The sequence below is a fragment of the Calypte anna genome, chromosome 2, assembly GCF_003957555.1.
Source record: "Calypte anna isolate BGI_N300 chromosome 2, bCalAnn1_v1.p, whole genome shotgun sequence".
In the NCBI taxonomy this organism is placed as follows: Eukaryota; Metazoa; Chordata; class Aves; order Apodiformes; family Trochilidae; genus Calypte; species Calypte anna.
The window spans coordinates 114,262,659-114,282,433 of NC_044245.1; the positions used below are offsets into that span (position 1 = coordinate 114,262,659).

A 19,775-nucleotide genomic window follows, 5' to 3' on the forward strand; every position below is an offset into this window, starting at 1 on the left:
CAGGAAAACCAAAGCGCCAGGAAACCGAGGCAAGAAGTGAATAGAGTGCCAGCAATGGCAGAAATCAGAAAATTACGTACAACTGAAATAAATCACATCAAGGGCACACGGCCATGAAGAACAGCAAGGAAGAGACTTGAGCAACCATCTTGTTGTGCTCAAACCTGGGCCTGAGTCCTCTTCAGATGTCCCATCTTCTAAGGGACCACACCATCTCTTCTCCCACAGCAGAGTGAAAATTTAAATACCCACCTTGTTAGACTTGGGAATGGGGTCTACAGTAAAGGATGTCATGATAGCAGGCACTATATTCAAGAGTACAAGCAGTGACACCAAGAAACTTGTGTGAGAAAGCAGAACAAGAAGAAAAGCTGTATTTCTTTTCAAGGACTGGAAAAGATTCACATCTTTTCATTTAAAAACTATCAGAGTCTATATTGTATCCACCTACAGACAGGGATTGTGAAGAACTATGCTGTTCATGGCTACTTGCCTACCTCTGTGAGGATGCAGCACCACCAAAAATGTTACTACAGGCTGTGACTGAAGATTGTGTCTTAGTCCAGCACGACTGCATAGAAATTCAGTGAAGAATGTCTATTGCAGGCAAAGACTGTCTGAAACTTCTGGCAGAATTAAAACAACAAGATGAGGTAAAATGAAGCAGTCAGCCCAGAGAAGGGCTCTCTTCTTGAGTTATTCCTTATTTTCTTCTCATTCTGATTTCCTTCGCACATCTTCACCTACAACATTTCTCCTTAGAAGAGTTTTTCTTATTCTTCTAGGTCATTTCTAGTTTGTACTACTTATTTTTAAAAGCCTAATGAAATTTGCATCATGGTAGAAGTTACAAATCACAAACTATTGCAACTGCGACTTCAAAAATGTTTTAGGTGCATATGAGCCATGAAACTTCTCCACACATAACTGGCAGTGAATAGGATAGCTCTTAAAAGAGAGACAAAAGGATAAAGAAGCTTCAGTATTGACTCAGTGACATTATTCTTTGACCTGCTGTCTGGGAGCTTGTATGTCTTCCACAATCCAACAAATAAATTGCAGATTTTGCACAGATGGAAATTTGCTACCTCTGAAGATGTATGGATGCAGTTCTTCCACACAGCTTAACCGAGCATTTCTCAGCCACTAGCAAAGCTGAAAGCCTGCTTGTGCTAGCACGGAGGCCCTTTTTCTTTTTTTTTTTTTTTCATCTGCTTTTTTTCATTAATCCACAATACAAAGTACATAGATATATTCCCTGAAAAAACCAAACTCCATGTAACTAAGCAAACAAGGGCCAATCCAAGCTTATATTGACAAATTACCTAGAAACAAAGTATACTTCAGAGACCGAATGTGCCCATTAGGTCAAATTAACCCTCAACCACAATAAAAATATACTGAAAGAGCTTAGCAACTAGCAATCTCAAGAGATATAAACTGCTCATGTGTGCTTTTACAATGACAGTAATTTTAGTTTTATCTTGTTATTGGTTTTCTGGTTTTATCCTGTTGGTTTTCTGTTTGCCCCTATGGTGGGAGGAGATGGAGACCTCCCAGCTTTGTACCTCTACAAAGAACCTAAGGGAGGTCACATCAGTGAGAGACTGTAAAGTGTATGGTATACAGAAACATACAGAAAAGTACTTAAAACTTAAAAGTACTTTAAAAAGTACTTAAAATATATGGGCTAGGATCCCAGGTAATACAGTTCACTGACTGCCCTAGAATTGGTGCTGGGACCAATTTTGCCCATGGAGTGCTCTGTAAAGCTGAATATTAGTGTTATGTTTCCAAAGGGTTTCTACATGTGCAAAATATCCTTTTTTCTGTATAAATCAGTGCAGATTTGGAAAACAAAGATGAAAACATCTGCTTAGATATTGGCCTGATTTTCCTGTGCTTTTCCACATTTTTGTTCTCAAAAATTAGATAATGTCCAATGGGCATATCTACTTTAAACTATTATTAATCTAGTATTCATAACCTGTCAAGGATACAGCTATTACATGAATGTCATAATTTTTTTGTAAGACACATTGTTTTAATCACAGCTTACAGTATTCATCTGCAGTGAAAAAACTTAGAGTTTTTTCAGCCAAGTGTTTGAGTAACATGTTAATTCCCCACCAGAAAACTTGGACAACTTCTGAAGCAAGTTCCAGACCTCAGCATGAAGCTAAAGATTCCTTCTGGAATCTGTTCTTTTTGCCTCCTGTTAAAGTCATGACTGCCTAAGCAAGATATTCTTCATTCCTAGCTCCTGTGCTGCCAAAACGAGTGGAATGGATAAAATATTTTTCACAAGCAGGTAACCAACGCAATAAACTAAGGCAACAGGATTTACTTCTTGGTTTAAAACCTTTCTCTTTCAAGGTTTATGATTGGCATCATAGCTCCACTAAAGGTAGTGGCAAAAATCCACATATATCAGAACTGAGCTCACATATTAGAAGCTACTGTCATTATGGGTTAGATCCTACATGCCATTCACACCTACACAGTCCCACTGCAGTTTGTAAATCTTTGCATAAAGAGGGAAAGACATATTTGCATGTACACTACCTCCCAGCCCTTCTCTTACAATTATAAATACTCTGTTTTATTTCTTTGACCCAAATAATTTGCTAACAAGAAGCTGATTAAAACAGACACCAAGAATGTTAAAAGTTTGTAAAGATCAAATTTCCATGTGGAAAGCCTGATACCTCCTCCCTAGAAATGCCAGAAAGGGGATGCACAATGTGCAAGTATCTGATTTCAGAGGCAGGCACACAGAAATGCCCTCATCAAAGAACATAAAAGCTTGAGTAGATAAGGATAATATTATCAGCCTAACCTGTAGCCCTAAAGCTGTGATTTTTTATTTTTTTTTTCATACTTAGGCAGGCACGATTTCATGTGAACAAAGGAAAACTTTGGTTTAAATCAGACTGAGATGGAATATGGGTTTTTTGCATTATATTTAATTTCACTGCAGCAGGTATTTCAGTAAGTCTGAAGGAGTCTGCACGATGACTAAGACTGGTTTTCACTACACAACAGAAAGAAACCTCTTTTTTTTATGTACAGAGCTGATTCTGGTCCTCCATACAACAGGATTTTCTTCTGTTCTACTCCATAACTGTAGAACAGAAGATAATTCAGTTTTTAACCTTCATGCACATATTGGAAACATTTTTTAGATGATTTTCTGCCAATCTGCTTCTACTGAGAGCTTTCACATGGTTCACAGCTAATATAATCCTACATTTTTAAGAGGATGGATTACAGAGAATTATCTTCCTGGTCATATTAGAAGTGGTAAAAGGAACCTCTTTATTTTCTCAGATAGTTTTATTTCCAAGTAGTGGCCCAGAAACAACTGCTCCCTTTCGATCAGATTATACCTTTGGTCACACCACTAAGTTGAGTAACTTAGAGGAAGAGACATCTTCAGGGCATAATTTTCCCTGTTTCTCTTCACTTCAAAAGCAGTGAAAAAAAAAATTTTTTTTTCTTTCATAAAACAGCACTGATGACATCATATGGTTCACTTTCTTCTGCTGTTTTTCCTCTTTTTTGCTTGTAAATTTATTTGGCCTTGCATTGCAGTATCTTTTCACAGAGTTTGGGTACAATGCACCTCCATTTTTAGCTGTATTTATTCTAACTTTGCCCTCCTCTCCTCTCTCTCCTCCTTGTACATCAAATGTAAAGGTGAAAGACAGAGCTCCATTAGTTCTTCATTTGTTCTTCTACCTTTCCTAATCCATACACTTAGCATGAAGAAGAGGAGTACCACATCAAGATGTCAAATAGTTCTTCTCTTTCTTACACCCAAATTAGGTTCAGGTAACTCACGTGTGGGTGTAAGTGTGGGTTTTTCTGCCCTGTGGAAACTTATTCTGTAAAGCAAAATCTAATCTTTAGTACCTCGTTCCATTTGCTGTCAAGAAACAGTCTCTTAATGTTAAGACAATTACTAAATATTCAGCACAAGTGGTAGCCAAAGTAACTTTGGCCGTAAGGCTAAGTAACACTGCTCACTTGCAGTAGAAGTACTTGGTAAGAAGGATTTCTAAAGAAGTTTGCACAGTCTCCTTCCACTTTCTGGCTGAACGGCCTTCATGCTCTTGTTTTTTTCAAGGAACAGAAAGAGGAGTATTGTACCCATATTCATAACCCTCTGCTTTTGCTTTATATAAAAGATGATTTACCTTTGACAACTATTTATTGTTTTGTCCTGCTTTCCAGACTGCATGCAAACACAAATTAGTGTCAAAATTCTGGTTTCTTCAGTCAAGGAAAGTGGAAAACACCTTTGCTGAACTTCATGTAATAATAAAAAAAACAATAACCTCATCCTACAAGCCCTAACAAAAACATTTTTCACAGTGTGAATTATTTCAAGAAGCTGTTCCAGAGATTACATAAACTTAATAGTCTAACCTATTTCACTGTGACCCTATATTCTACCAACATGCAAAGGCCCCAGCTGTCTAGTAACAAATAGATATTTTGCACTAGGTCACACAGGATATTACACAAGTATCAATGGTGAAGACACTAAGTAACTGGACTACTCTTTGAAAAATAATACCCTTTTTAAATTCATCCTTTACACATCCTCTAACACTGATAATCTGAAGCTGTTCCACAAGTTTTCAGCCCACTGTAAGAAAATAAAGCCTTATAGTCTTCAGTCCTAAAAAAACTAAACTGCTCTAAACAAAAAACAGTCATAGTAATCTCAGATAGATCTCTTCAAATTCAAAGTTGGTTTCTTTACAACTGCTCAAGTACATAAACAGGCCTGGTTTGTTGTGTTTGTTAATATACACACTTAAACCAAGCACTTATGTTTCCATATTACTGTTTATCCCCTTGATTTACTTTGCTCCCACAAAGACAAGGGAACTTACAATCATTATCATTGGCTTTGTAAATAATTTCTAGTTTCTTAGGAAAATGCCCTACTGCATTTGCAAATCTTGAAGAAGGTCCAAATGTATGCTCTTGGTGTTAAACATATTTCTAGGCATGCAGTCAGGCACAAACAGCTGCCATTTTATTTTGCATTTAGCACAGGACAGAAGTATAAACTATTGAACTAGGCACACATCACTGTTTGGGTTCAGTAACCACAAACCCAGTGAAGGTCAAGCCCAATATGCATTCAAGCACCAGTTTTATTATTGCTCAAGTAGAGTATTTGATTTGGTCAGTCTGAAGTGGATTTCAGGTATACATTCTTTGTGCATATAGAAGAAGGAAATGGAACTCATCTGCAGAAAAAACTGCCCTGCACTTTCTTGCAGCATGGGACAGAAGATGATGAACTGGCTCAGCCAATACACCTTGGTACTACTGACCTTGGATACAATAAGCTACGCTACCAGAAGAATTAATCTGTGTAAGGATCTGTTTGAAAAATTAAACATTCACACTGTATATAGAGTGTAATTTCAACAATTTTTTTCTGCTACAGAAATTTTGCATCAGTAATTCTTTCTTGGAGATCAGGGCCTAGCTGAAAGCTGCTTAGGTGTAAGATACAGGATAACACCAGCTTGCTCACCTCCAGGTGACGTTCTTCAACTGTGCCAGGATTCTGTTTGTGCAGCTGCTGTGCTGCTCTCAAAGTAGGTGAAGAATGAAATCCCTTCATGACTGATTAAGTGTGTTGTTTTGCATCTCTAAGTCAAGCATATTTTCCTCTGGACTGATCTGGAGCAGAGAATTCTGGGGTTTCTGCAGATCATTTTCACATGCCATCAAGACTGCGTGCAAAGTGATCCTTAATACACAGGGAGAAAGGAGACCCTGATAGACTCCCAAATATAGTTCTCGACATAGTTCATGTCAGTATTCCTTGACCACCAGATACTGCATCAGCCTTGAGGAAAAGCACCAAGCAGAGCTGTTTCAAAATGAGAAAGCTATTCCTGCCTCAGGGGAACAATAAAGTATTGTGGTGATCCTAATACCCACAGAAAACATTGTATATATTACACCAGGTAGCAAGGATGCAGAGATGATTCCTTTGCTTTCCCTTTGGTTGATGACTCTTCCTAATTCAAGTAAGTCTCCTGAACTGCCAGAAATCAACCTGCAAAGTCCTTCCAAGTCACTTTATAGATGAGAGCTTCTGATGGACCAATGCAAAATAACAGCAGAGACAAGATCTGAAACACAACTCTTAAAGAAAGTATCTGAACAATGACTTAAACTAATGGTGTGAGTCCACAAGCTTTTTACACTTAGTTCTGTGGTAGATGCTCAAATACTTTTTCATCCATCTCTGTAAAGTGGTTCCATTCCTGCAGTCTGGCACTCAATAATATAATGCTACAATGACAAATTTCCTAGCAGTGAACAACACAGGGGAAAAGGAAACAAGAGTTTCAGGCTCATAAAGGATTATGATAGATAACTAAGGCAAAAAAGCCTCAAAGAACTCGGAAAAAAAACCCCTAGAGTTTCTTTAAAACAAATACTGCACAATAAATGGAATAAAAAGTGCAAAGCTGAAGTCAAAAAACATCAGGACTGGTGTGTATTGAAATTAGTCTTGCAGCCCACGGTCTAAGGGATGCTCCAAGCCACTCTTTGACAAGCATAAGCAATGGGACAGTGGGAAGTCAAGTAATATGATGAACAGCATATTCTGCTGATGGACAGCAGAAGAAACAGGTCCCAGCATTTTGTGTTGCATAGGAGCCCAGAATGACACCCTATGAACAACTGAATTTCTTCAGACTGCATTATCACTTTGTTTGTGTTCCATAATTTTGTAATTAAGGAGCTATTACAGAGTATACCAAATAATATGGCATAAACTTCAATTTTCAGGTATGCAAAGCTATTTCATGAACAATTTTCTCTACACTTGCTCCAAATTTACCTAAGTTGCTATCATTCACCATGGAAATATTTCCAGTGGCTACTGTTCCCCATCCATAGCTATTAGTCAAGGTGACATAGGAAGCATTGAAATGGCAGCTCTTGTTAGAGCACTAATATTATTAAGACAGAAGTTAATAATTCTGCAGGTTAACTTTATGACCAATAAATCACACAATGTGATGAGTGCTGGAGGCATTCTATTCCAGATGCATATCCTAATTTACCTGCACTAAAGCACACCTCAGCAAGATAGCCTTGTGATCACAATTTAAAGCAATAAAGTGCTGAGCTAAAAGAAACTCTCTTTTGAGATACCAGGAATTCAGGCTATGAAGTACAATCTCTCACATTTAGTGGGTGTTATGCAAGGCACCCTTACCTCCATGGGAAAGGCCTTGAAATTAACTGTGTGTTCAGAACCACGCTGGTTTTCTCTCCCCCAGTGAAACCGGACATCATGTAGTTCAAACTCATGTCCTCGAGGTAATGGCCCTCCTATTAATACTGGGAAAGAAGACAAATGGTAAGGAACTTGGTTTTCCAAGCAGACAAACCATTGAATATATTCGCCAAGCACAATGGGGAGAACATCACAAGCTTCTTTATTCATAGCAGCATTAGAGAGGAGAGGAATAAAGTTTACAGATTTGACATCTTTACTTTTGAAGAGCCATGGAGGTACAGAACACAAATTCACAAACAGAAGCGAGATTGCTGCTAGCCTTTGTTTTATGAGGCAGAAAAGCTGCCTCCTAACACAAAATAAAAACATTGTACCTTACCAGTCAGAAGAGCGAATACCTTTATTGCTTTTATCAAGATAGTAGCTGTGTGCTCCAAACAGATGGTGGGGGTTCTGGATTGAACTACCTCCAACCTGACTGATTGCCTAATCTCCATTGCCTATATTTGCTGTGTGTGTCAAAGAAACTGATAGAAATCTTCTGACTGCCAATACTTCACTGGATAAGGGTGTTCAGCCATACACCACCTGTCAGGCTTCTGGTATACAGAATGCCTCCATATCTAAATATATTCAGACCTACTCAAGGGAGCCTAAAACCTTCCACATGTACTTTAAAACAGCTTCTAGACACCCCTGGATTTTTTTTTTACTTTGTCTTTTTGAATATCTGGAATTTTATAGAAGCATTTATCCACAAGTGCAGCACATACAAATATTATTTAATAACTCCATACTTTTGCATTAATGGAGACTTCCACCATAAGTAGTAATAGGAAGCAATTGTACCTTGTGAGGCCAAATCTGCTTTGGAATTAATCAATGGAAACATTTTGCCCAGGGATTTGCAAATCTGCTTCAGATCAAGTATTACTCCACAGGCTGCAGATGGCTTCCCACTGAAATAATTGAATAGTGGCTTATAGGAGGGGTTGGATTTTACTTATGGGTATTCACAATCTTCCCCAGAATCCATTAAATTCTCACATAGTTTTCAAAGACTTTGAATGAGTCTTTCACAATCCCTTATAATTTATAAGAATTATTTAAACACATAACCTTGAGCTTTAGGGAATTAAAGTTCCATAATATGAAGTTATTCTGACACACAAACTGAGCAGCCCTAGTTTGGAGCACAACACGTAGTGTAATATTAAAATGTAGTTTAGCAACTGCATCCTGTTGCAACTGCACAGACACAAAAACAAAAGTACAGAGCTATAAAAAATTGAAAGAAAAATTATTATTTATGGGTTTTATAAGTAATACATTGGTGGAAAAAGAAAAATATTCTGGTTAATTCTCCTCTAATACTTCTTCATAACTAACGTAAACAGGCTTTAGGGCTTCTAAAATGAAATGTGCTAAATGTAGTTATAGATTCAGATTTGCTTCTTAAACTTGCTTTATCTATGCTTGGTCTATACCTATATCCTGCAGGGAAAATCTACAAAACTGGTGAGCAGTGGGGAAAACAACCAATTATTTAGGGAAATCTGGACAAATAAAAATATATGATACTTAATCAGTGCTATTTCTTAGGAAAATGAAGGGTTTTCTCTGTTTTAAAATATTGCTCCAAGAGAAAAAGTAACTAGAGTAAATGTTCTCTTTATCATATAGTTCTGGATCTCCAGGAGCTTCAGAGAGTTTATTTCTGAGGCTGATGTCATAACACTGATCTCATATTAAGAGTATTTCAATGCATGAAGCATGTTTATTTTTGCTCTGCCTTTTCTCAAATCTTGATCCATGTTAATTCATGAAACATGCTTAACTTCCCTCGGCCTTTCAGCAATTTTTGATCCTTGATAATTTAAAAAATTATTCTGAATTCAGCATCCAATGCATAATCCACTGCTGGCTGAAGAGAAGTCTCTCTGTTACTGGGATATCCTATATAGGATTTTTCGATAGACAAATGTTCCAATTCACAGTTGGTCATGCTTCTTCCACTTAATGCATAACACATGTTAAATGATCAAACTGGAAGCAGCCGGTGAAAATGTTTGCAATTAGACAATAAGAAGGATATAGGAATTCCAGATGGACTGGGTGTCCTGAATTAAGGGATAAAATCAATCACTAGTAATGACAAATTGATTTTTAATGTGTGAATTAGCCAGTTTATTTTTTTCCACACAGAAGTTTCTCTTTGACTATTAAGATTACAGTAGACTAGGATCTCTTGCACGGTAATTGGACAAAGTTTCAAAAGCATTTAATGCTCAACAGTTCCCATTAAAATAATCTGGCTAAGTGGATTTGTCATTAGAGATCCCCTGTGAGGAAAAGAAACAGCGGGAGTTTCCGCAATCCCTGAAAATTGGCCAGAATACTAGGTCAAAGACAGCTTATTAACTCTTTTCTCCTCTTGTTAGGGATAACAAATATTGTCTTCCCTTTCCCAAAAATGGAAAACTTATCCCTACTTTACAAATGGAGGATAGGTCATTACGTAACATGAAAACTAAGGAAAAGCTGAAACTAAAACAAGATTTCCTAAATCTTAATTCCATAGCTCAGTCATAAACCTTTATTCTATTTCATATTTTCTCATATTTCAGAACTCATCAGTCCTCCACCACGCTGCATTTGAGTTTAAAAGGCAATCTTTCTTTCTCCAATGGATTACTTACACATGTGCATATTGGTCCCATCTTACTAATTATTGCTACTAAGTTACAAACTGTCCTTGGGAGAGGTAGGGTTGAATGAGTTGCAAAGGATGACATAGTTTGTGGTCATTCTTGCTTCCTCCACAGAATTCAGGAACCTTCCTGCTCCCCCAGAGAGAACCTTACTCCTTGAGAAAGGAGCTCTTATTCTGATGGTGGCAGAGTAAAAGTATAAAATGCCTATTCTATTGGAAATCTGCAAAAATTCCATGGAAAGAAATGTTCTGTTTTGCAATAATATGTGGACTTTTTCATGGGAAGGAAATTATAAAGGAAAGCATCATTATCAAAATATCAAACCCTTCCTTTTTTAAAAAAAAAAATCAGTGTAAAACTGAACTGACTCCCTCCTTCCCAGCACAGCTGTAACTCTCAGGACTACTGGGATCTCAGAAGGAAACAAAAGTTGGAATGTCTCATGGTTTGACAATGTTCAGTGGTTTAAATGCCCCCCAAAAGGCTGTTACTAGCTAACACTGGCTAGAGTAACATGGATGCTCTTCCAAACACATGGCAATAATTACCAAAGTTCTGGAAAACACTTGAGTCTCTTTCACATGGATTAGTTTATCCAGATGAAAGGTCTGAAAGGGATATTGCAACTTCAGTTAAGTTGGAATTGTTTCTTTTATTATTTACTTCTAGTGTTTATTTGATGAATGACATCAAAAAAAACCACTCTTTAAGAAATGAGGACTGCTTTGCTACTTGCTCTTCATCGCTATTTTAAGCATGTATAACTGGAGTATCTTAAGCTGTCCAGTTCCACAGTTAGCATTCACAGCTCATTCTAATGGAAAAAACCTCTTTAACTTACACTGTCTTTGGACCAAGGACAAATGTTGCCAGCTGTACAAAGCTGCTCTGGCAACACGCTGCCTTAGCGATAGTCTGGACTGCTTCTGAAAGCAGACATCTGCTAATGCCAGTGAATTAGGTGACACCAGCAGGAGAGGAAATCCTGGACACTCTGAAGCAATCTGGTTGACCAATGGGAGGTTGAAACTTGCAGTTTCCAGTGCAAAAGCTCTCTCGTTTTCCTACAGCAGTCACCAGCAACACCCTTGCCGGCAGCAGCCCATGCCGGGCGGGCGGGCACATCCCTCGCTGCCCGGAGCAGCGGATGCTCCGCGATGTGGGGATGTTGCCTTAAGGCAACGCGAGCTTCGGCGGGGGCAGCAAAGGCCGTGCCTCATCGTACCTGATTTTGACTTCAGGGCAATCTGAATAGAATGCCCATCGTTGATCACTTCACAGTCGCGACACACCACGTAGTTTGGCGACAAACGCACTTCCAGGAGCGACGGGTCATACTTGGCTTCTCTCGAGTTCAAGTTAATGGGCGACTGGTACTCCCCGTTAGCGTCAGGAAAGATCAGCCCCCACTCCACTCCTGAGGCACAAGGGACGGCTGTTACCAGGGGACCCGGCACCCCGCGCTGCACGGCGGCTTCCCGGGACACCCAGACCCTCTCCGCCCGCCCCGATGCTCCCCACCGGCGGGGCAATGGGCTGCTACTGCTCCCCCGCTCCTCGGCCCGCCCGACCCGGACACCTCTGCCCGGAGGCTCAGCCGCTGTTCTCCCGCCGGCGGCCACGGACCTGCCGCCCGCTGCGGGCCAGCGCTTCCCCGCGGCCGATTTTTCCCTCCTCTCCCGCACTTAGATCCTCCCCATCGCCACCTCCTGCTCCCCCGTCCCTGGCCAAAGTTTCCCCTCTCTGCCCGCTCCTCACCTTCCTCGTAGCCCCACTCCGGAGCCTCCTCCCGGCGCGGAGAGGGCTCGTCGCCTTCGATCAAGCTCCCGTCAGCCATGGGCGAGCGGCCACGACTCCCGCCGCCCGGGCGAGGTGTGTGTGTCTGTGTGTCTGTGTCTGTGTGTGTCTGTGTGTCTGTCTGTGTGTCTCTGTGTGTGTCTCTGTGTGTGAGAGGGCGAAGCGGGTTGCCGGCGCTCCGCAGCGAGCCTCGGCCCTCCCTCCGCCCTCCCGCCCCCGCCAGCGGCTGTCGTCCTGTGGCGGGGCAGGGGCCGGGGGCGCGGCAGCCGGGCGGTCCCGGGAGACGGTCGCTGTCCCGGGGGCGCGGTGGGGCGGGAAGAGGGGAAGGGGAAGGGGCGGCCGCAGGACCGGCAGCGAGTCCCCCGTGGGCCGCCGGTCCCCTCTAGTCCCCCTTCCCGCTGCCTCGGGGCTCCTCTCCCGTGGGTGTGTGTCCCGCAGCTCCCATAGCGCCCCTGGGCTGGGTACAGGCTGAAGGTGAGCAGCTTCAGCGTGGGGAAGGACAAAGCCCTGGGGAAGAACAACCCTGGGACTGGTACAGGCTGGGGGACGACTGGCTGCAAAGCAGCTTGGCAAAAAAGAACCTGAACACCCTGGTGGGATGTGAGGCAGCACCTTCACAAAGAGGGTGAATATCGTTGGGCTGAATTAGTTTTGCCAGTTTTGCCATTAGTTTTGAGTATTGCCAGCAGGTCAAGCAAGGTGGTTCTAGACACCACCTCAGCTGCTGGGTCTAGTTCTGGTATTCTCAGTATAAGAGAGATGGAGAGAGTCCAGCACCAGGCCATGAGGATGGTTAAGGAACCGGACCATCTCTCTCCTGTGAGGAAAGGCTTAGAGAGCTGGGACTGCTCACCTGGGAGAAGAGCAGGCTTAGAAGGATCTCAGGAGGATCAATGTGTACAGATACATGAAGGGAAGATGCAAAGAGGACTTTTCCTCTTCTCAGTGGTGCCCAGTGACAGGACCAGGGGCAACAGGAGCACACCAAAACACATCAGGTTCCCTCTGAACATCAGAAAACACTTTTTCACTGTAAGGGTGACCAAGCACTGGAACAGATTGGCCAGAGTTGTTGTGGAGACTCCATCCTTGGAGGTATTCAAAACCTGTCAGGACACAGTTCTGGGAAACCTGCTCTAAGTTGCCCTGTTCTAGTTGGGGAGTTGGACATGATGACTTCCAGAGGTCCTTTCCAATCTCAGCCATTGATTCTGTGGTTCCATCTCACCCCACAGCACTGTGCCACTGCTATGGAGGAAAGGAGAGGGTACCCTTCACAGAGGGTAAGAGAGCCACTGAAAAAGCAAGGGAGCCCAGGCCTATCTTTCTATTTCAAAAGGAGTGTTGAGTTCTTCACACTCATTACAGTGCCTCCTTGATTTGAGCCACATCCAGCCAACATCTGCAGAATATACAGGATGTAGGTTTTGAGGAAAGTCTCTCACCAACAAGAGGATGCCCTAGTTCATGGGTACAAAAGGACTCCTTTACCAACAGCCATGGATGGACCTGGAGAACATTAATTCTGCTGGGGGAAAAAAATAAAGACAGAGATCCCTCTTTAATAGGAAGTGACCCAAACACTTGCATCAGTGACAGCAAGGGGAATGAAAACCCACCACTGACAGTCTGCAGCCAGGAAAGGCAGAGGTAGCAGTCATGAAGTGTTGCTCCAGCTGTAAGCCCTTCACTTCCCATCCTTGGCCATTTAGACAGTGAACAGACCTCCCCTTGATATCCCAGAAGGACAGCATCCCTATCATGTGCTGTTTATCCACAGGCTTTGATCTAGATGTGGACCTCATTGTGCTTCACTTTCCCCAGCTCAGCAGTAGTACATCTGATTCCTGTGCAGGGCTGACATGGAAGCAGAAATTACCATCAGTGTGAAACTGAGCTGTAAAATTCATTAAACAAGCAAGACAGTACTAGTTCATGAGCTGTGTGAAAGGTAAAAAGAAAATAGGACAAAGAAATGGAATGTACTGGGGTTGTGAGGGGGTTTTAACATCAGAAAAGAAACACGAGGTTCTTCCTGCAGGATGATTTGTTAAAATTTTCACTATTGATGTTCCAAAGGAATATATACTACCAAAACAAACTACCTTAGTGCAGGTTATTGAAGCAAAAAAAAAACCAGACATTTTTCTTCATATAGTGAGCACCTCACATCAGTACAAACAGAACATTCATATTTTTAACATGAATTTTAGCCATGTAAGATATCATGTTGCATATGCATACTTGTCTTCCATACTAAATTGGCTTTATTGGTTGCTAATCCCTTCTTCTCTCATCACTTCTTAAAAATATACTAGTTGTTTCTATTGATATAGATCCCTTTGCTTTGTCCCACATGGGACAAAGCCAAACATTCCCCTAAATAATTGCTGATTCTGGTCCATCTGACTGGAAATTCATTTTCCTCTTCAAGCAAGAATCTGACATTCTGGGTTAAAAAAAATAATCTTGGGAGGCTGTGTTCATTCTCTGGCTCCTTAAAGTACAGTACTTCATTCATGCCCTCTATTTAGTCCTTTCCTGCAGTAGCTTTCCTGTGGGACATCTGTTCTAGAATTTCACACTTATGAGGGACAACATAATCAGACTGCAAGTTCCTGTTTTGTAACACTTTTCATGGCTTTCCATAGTTCTCATGGCTTTCCATAGTTTTCATGGCTTCCATTCATAACAACTTGAGAACTAAGCTATTTTCATTTGCTGTCCTTCCTTTTAACTTTTCCATTCTTTCTATATCCCTCCTCAAAATTACACATAGCAAGTAAAGCCTTATTGAATAGTTTGCATTTCTTTATTCCCATATGTCTGCTCAGTTATTTTCTGTGCCAATATACTATTTCTTCCGTAGCTGCTGTCAGGACTAGCATGACCCAAAGACCTAAGGACGTAATCATCACTCTGCTGAAGATTTCTACAATTTGACAGTAAAGTGCCTAAGTAAAGCAGTAGTTCAAAGGTATGGCACTACAGCAAAATTAAGTGTGGAACAGAGCTCTCATATTTAACTCCAGCCACAAATGTGAATATTGACCAGGCCAATCTCTGCACAAACCATCTCATTCATTTATGGATCCAGCTTCAAGTGAAAGAGTTGAGCCAATCAGGTGGAGACAGTGACATGATCTAAACCGTGTTCAAAGTCAGTGGGATTTTGTCTTAAGTTCAAGAAGGACAGGGAACTGCTTGAAAGAGTCAAGCACAGAGCCCCAAAGACAATTAAGGGAGTGGAACATCTCCCTCATGAGGAAAGACTTCGGGTGCTGGGTCTCTTCAGCTTGGAGAAGAGGAGACTGAGGGATGAGCTCATCAATGTTTATAAATCTGTAGAGGTAGAGTGTCAGGAGTATGGAACAAGGCTCTTCTCAGTTATGTCCAGTGATAGCACAGGTGCAAGCTGGACCATAGGAGGTTCCATGTAAATATAACAAAAAGTTTTTTGACTGTGAGAGTGATAGAGTACTGGAACAGGTTGCTCAGTGAAGTCGTGGAGTCTCCTTCTCTGGAGACATTGAAAACCTTTCTGGACATGTTCCTGTGTGACCTGCACTAGGGGATCCTTCCCCGGCAGGGGGTTTGGACTCAATGACCTTTTGGGGTCTCTTCCAACCCCTAATATTCTATGATTCTATGTGATTCCTTTAATAGTGTAGGCACTCTTGAAAGTGTTGCACTCTGCCAATCCATTTCTCTTCCTGTGTATAGTATTCTGAGGGTACCCTGAGCACCACGCTTTGCTACACATTGCACCTCTGCAATCATCCAGAAACACTAATTCTTGCAGTGTTATGTTACCTAATGCACTTTTCTGAAGACATCCACTTCCACTCTGTAGTTCTTTCCTCTTTAATTGTCTTCTCTTCGTGGGAATCAGACGCTTTATGCCAGCCACCTCTGCTCCATCTCTCTCTCAAACTGGCCTCAGACATCTGAAGTCTGAGTTTGTGTGGAAGCTCCCAGTAGCTGACTTCTCTATAAGAAGATGTAAAATATATAACTATAATACACAGAAATACACTCTTTTATTTTGTAAAAATGCAATGCTTTAGTGCTTGCTATACTGGCTAAGCATACTGAAAAATCTGTAGGGAGGCATAGTTGTATTATGTCCCTCAAGCTAGTATCAAATGGATGGATGAAAAGTAGGAGAAGCCCAGCCAATGAGACCCTGGGAAATGATGGGGCACCTAACCAAAAAAAAAAAAGATGGATCAGGGCACCTCTCTCCTGAAACCCAGTTCAACCTTTGATGCTATGGAACATGCTGACTTCTTGTCTAACTGGGATTAATGATCACACCCTTTGATGATACCAGGAAAAAAAAGCTCAGGCATAGATCCAGGGCTTAACAGTTTCTCTCTGAAGTCAGAGGAGAGTAACTCAGAAGCAGCAGAGTCTGTGACATTCCCTTTTGTTAGATGAAAAAGGGCATTTTGAAACATGTCTAGTAAAATACTTTATTCTTTTGAGACTGCAAAGAACTATTCTTCTACTTCCTAAATCTAGATATGGTTGTTATTATTTGTTATGCAGTTAGTATTTTCTTTTTTCCTTTTAAATACAATATAACTTTTCCAAACATTGTAAAATGGATATACTCAGGAAACCAAGCCTGAAACAAAATTTTGCATCCAAACACTGTGAAATTTTTATGTTTGAATTTTCATAAATGGCAAGCAAAATTTTTGGGAGGTTAAATTCCAACAACTGTACTTACAGCTTTCTGAGAAAAAGCTTACTCAAGCTTTTCTGAGCTTAAACTCTGAAGGGGAGAGTCCAGTGAAGAGAATTGTACAGGTAACTAAGAAATCTGCAGGAAAATAAAAGCAGAATTACATAAAAGTTTTTTTAAACTATACAGTCCTACCTGCAGCACTCTGTGATGACCACACAACTGATAGATTTTTTTTCTCTGATTTGAGGGATGGGAAATTCAGCTTGTGAGAGGATCACAGATCCTTTTTAATTTACTTTTCCTTTATTAGCTTGATGTCAGCAAGGAGGAGTTGAGGGCACACAGGACTTAGTATTGTGATAGGGAAAGAAATATTCTGTGGGATATTAAAGCATTGCATCTGGGGCAATTCAGAGTACATTTATGCTTCTCTAAGACAGACTTCAGTTCATGCCAAAGTGCCCTCAAAGGAAAGGCAATGGCTGTAAAGCACTGTAGACAGGCATCTCGCTTTTTCAGTGAATAGAGCTTCCTATTTTGCTTCCTGTGTTGGACTCTGAGGTTGGCCAGCAGTTGTCTCTCATGTGGTCTCATTTCTATCTTTATTTCTTGCCAGGTTACTCTCTCAAATAAGCTTGGTTCGTTTCCAAACAGAGAAGCATAAGCAGAAGGTTTCTGCATTCGATTGTTAAAGCACAAGCTTTTATGTAACAAAAGTGAAAAATGTCTCTGCACATTTTGAAATGAACTAGTTCATTACAAAGAATAATATTCCTGGAATAATATTATTTGCCTATCTCTTTTTTTTTGTTGTTTTTCTGCAGCTGAAATAATGTGTTATAAAAAGGAAAAGGATGGTGGAGTAGTATAAATAGTCCAAGATTAAAAGGTTAAAAGAGACCATTTTCAATAAAGGGACCATTTATAGCAAAGAGAAACCATTTACAGTGAATGACTGTATGTTTGCAAGTCAAGTTTACATTGGCAAATGCTGTCCTGCAAACATTTCAAAATATGTCAGCTGGATCCCTATTTCCCTTTAAATCCACACCAAAGTGTGTTTTCAGTGGCCTCATGTGTTTTATTTTCTGTAAGCTTCTTGGCTTTGCCAGCTTATAGGATAGCAGGCTGGTCTTGTGCACACTTCACACATTTGGCTTTAGAATATGCATGGTTTTTGAGAAATTAAAAGATCAGTAGATTGACCTGTAAGTATGTACACAAGCCTCTTTACAGGACATATGTAAAACTATTGCATGCAAGGTTGCATCTTTAAGAGGGCACAAGAGATAGAGGGAAAATGAGACTGGGTTAGTATTTCTAAACCGTTGGGCATAATGAACATGGATCCCTCCAGAGCTCAAATATGTAAAAAAAAGACAATTATGACTGCCCATGAGAATACACACATATACCTATAAGACACTGAACTACAACAGCATAGTTTTAAGTTGTTCAAAGGAAAACCAATGAATACAAAGCCATTTCTAAGGATTGAAAAATAGAGTCAAAAGGGAAGCAAAAAATTAATAAAAAGTACAGTATAAAAAAAATTAAAGAATTATCTAGTGTGGTGCTTTTCTTTTCCCTAATAAGATCTATCCCTGGAAAAAAAAATCTGTAAAGAATTATAAATAAGTGACAAACACACAATAGGAACTGCTGATGAAGTAAAATAAGTACGAAAGTAAAGTGAAGTCCTTCAGACAATAGAAGCATAGAAGGGAAGTTATTTTTTTCCCTCAGTAGGCTAAAAGGAAAAGACAGATAAAGGATGAAATAGGATCTCTCTGAAACACAGAATGCAAATGATGATCAAGGACCCTGACATGGCAAAACTCCTGTGTCAATAGTTCTTTATTTCTTTAGGAAGGAAGCAGAACTAGAGACACACCCAGACCCAAATTCAAGGAAGAAGATAGGATGTTCAGAGGAAAAATCTGCAATAAGAAGGTGACAAATGTTTATTTAAGTAACTGTAATAATATCAGATCTTTAAGATTCTTTGAGATTCTTAAAGGATTATGAGTTTCATTTAATACCTGTTGAAACGAAGTGGATCTTCATCAGTGAAACTGATAGACAGGAAATTTGCTACTGGCAAAATAAATGTTTAAAAAGGAAGCAGTGAATCAGGGAAAGGTATAATATCTTCTACTGTTTACAATAAAAGGAGAGAATGAGCTAAATATTGAGACTGAGAAGTTTTTTACTAGAAGATCACAGGCAGATGTTGGCTTAAAGGTGTTGGCATTTCATCTGGGAAGCTCAGAAGAAAGGGGAAGCACTGATCAGGATCAAGTGTCAAGGAAATAGCAGCATATTTGTGTCTGTAAAACAATGGAGAAAACAGTGAGTTCTTCATTCACTCTACTAAGTTTTGCTTATCAATATGTAAACATCCATAGATGATAAAGGGCTCACATGCCCTGTTCTGGTAAAGTTATGATATCACACGTTCAGAGTGCAATCTGTCCTCCTGTATCTTAAGCCATTATATTTCATGCAGTTACTCATTTATTACATTAATTATTTGGCTACCAATAAATAATAACTTGTGTTTGGCTGCAGCATGTTTTCCAGAGATGCATGACCTGAAGACATGAAGAAATGAAGAATTCATTACTTGGACAGTTTGTTCCACTGGTTAATCAGCTTCACTGTGAACTAATGGGTACCCATTTCAAGTTTTAATTGATCTGGGTTTAATTTCCAGCCCCTGGTTCACATTAAGCTTGTTTGCCTTGACAAAGGGCCTTTATTTGTTTGTGTTTTCTCTCTAATGCACTCACCCACTGGAGTCTGGTCACCTCCATGTGCTCTAAACAAGAGGAGGTCATCAACTCTTACTAGAGGGTTAAGACCAGGATATCTTGGTTTTAGCTTTTCTGCACATTTTCCTTTTTTTCACATTAAAAATACAGACACCAGATTTGTCCTGTGTAGCTCTTTTATTCAGCTTTGTGTTTTCATTTCTTTTTTGTCTGCACATTAACGATTCACATTAGGGGTTTTTTGCTGTTGAATCAGACATTGGAGCTCTTGTTCTGCTGCTGTTTATTATAAATGTTCAGTCCTCTCTCTGAGTCAGGGTATCCAGGAGCCAGTCTACAGCCTGAATTCCCATTTTACATTTAGTTGACCCAAAGCACCATTCATTTGAATGAGTGTCCTAGTGTTCAGTTTTAATCAGAGCCTTGTACACCAGTACATCATACACCTCATAAAAATCTGTAATCTCACTATATGTGTTCGTCTGACAAAACATGTTTTCATTAAA

At 40.3% G+C, this 19,775-nt stretch overlaps 1 protein-coding gene and 1 long non-coding RNA gene across 2 annotated transcripts in view; one reads left to right on the forward strand and one right to left on the reverse strand.

The window, feature by feature from the left end:
• The window catches only part of CA8 (carbonic anhydrase 8), a 50,096-nt gene extending 38,062 nt beyond the window's left edge, over positions 1-12,034 (reverse strand). The window contains exons 1-3 of the mRNA XM_030444542.1: positions 11,764-12,034; positions 11,231-11,422; positions 7,268-7,392 (exon numbers count right to left, since the gene is read on the reverse strand). Of these exons, the coding sequence (XP_030300402.1) occupies positions 7,268-7,392; positions 11,231-11,422; positions 11,764-11,842 (396 nt within the window). The 5' untranslated portion in view covers positions 11,843-12,034. The remainder of the gene's footprint in view (positions 1-7,267; positions 7,393-11,230; positions 11,423-11,763) is intronic.
• On the forward strand, positions 11,791-19,422 carry LOC115597802. The gene is made up of 3 exons (XR_003987180.1): positions 11,791-11,877; positions 18,369-18,448; positions 19,067-19,422. It is a non-coding gene; the product is annotated as an uncharacterized LOC115597802 (long non-coding RNA).
• Positions 19,423-19,775: the final 353 nt, after the last annotated feature.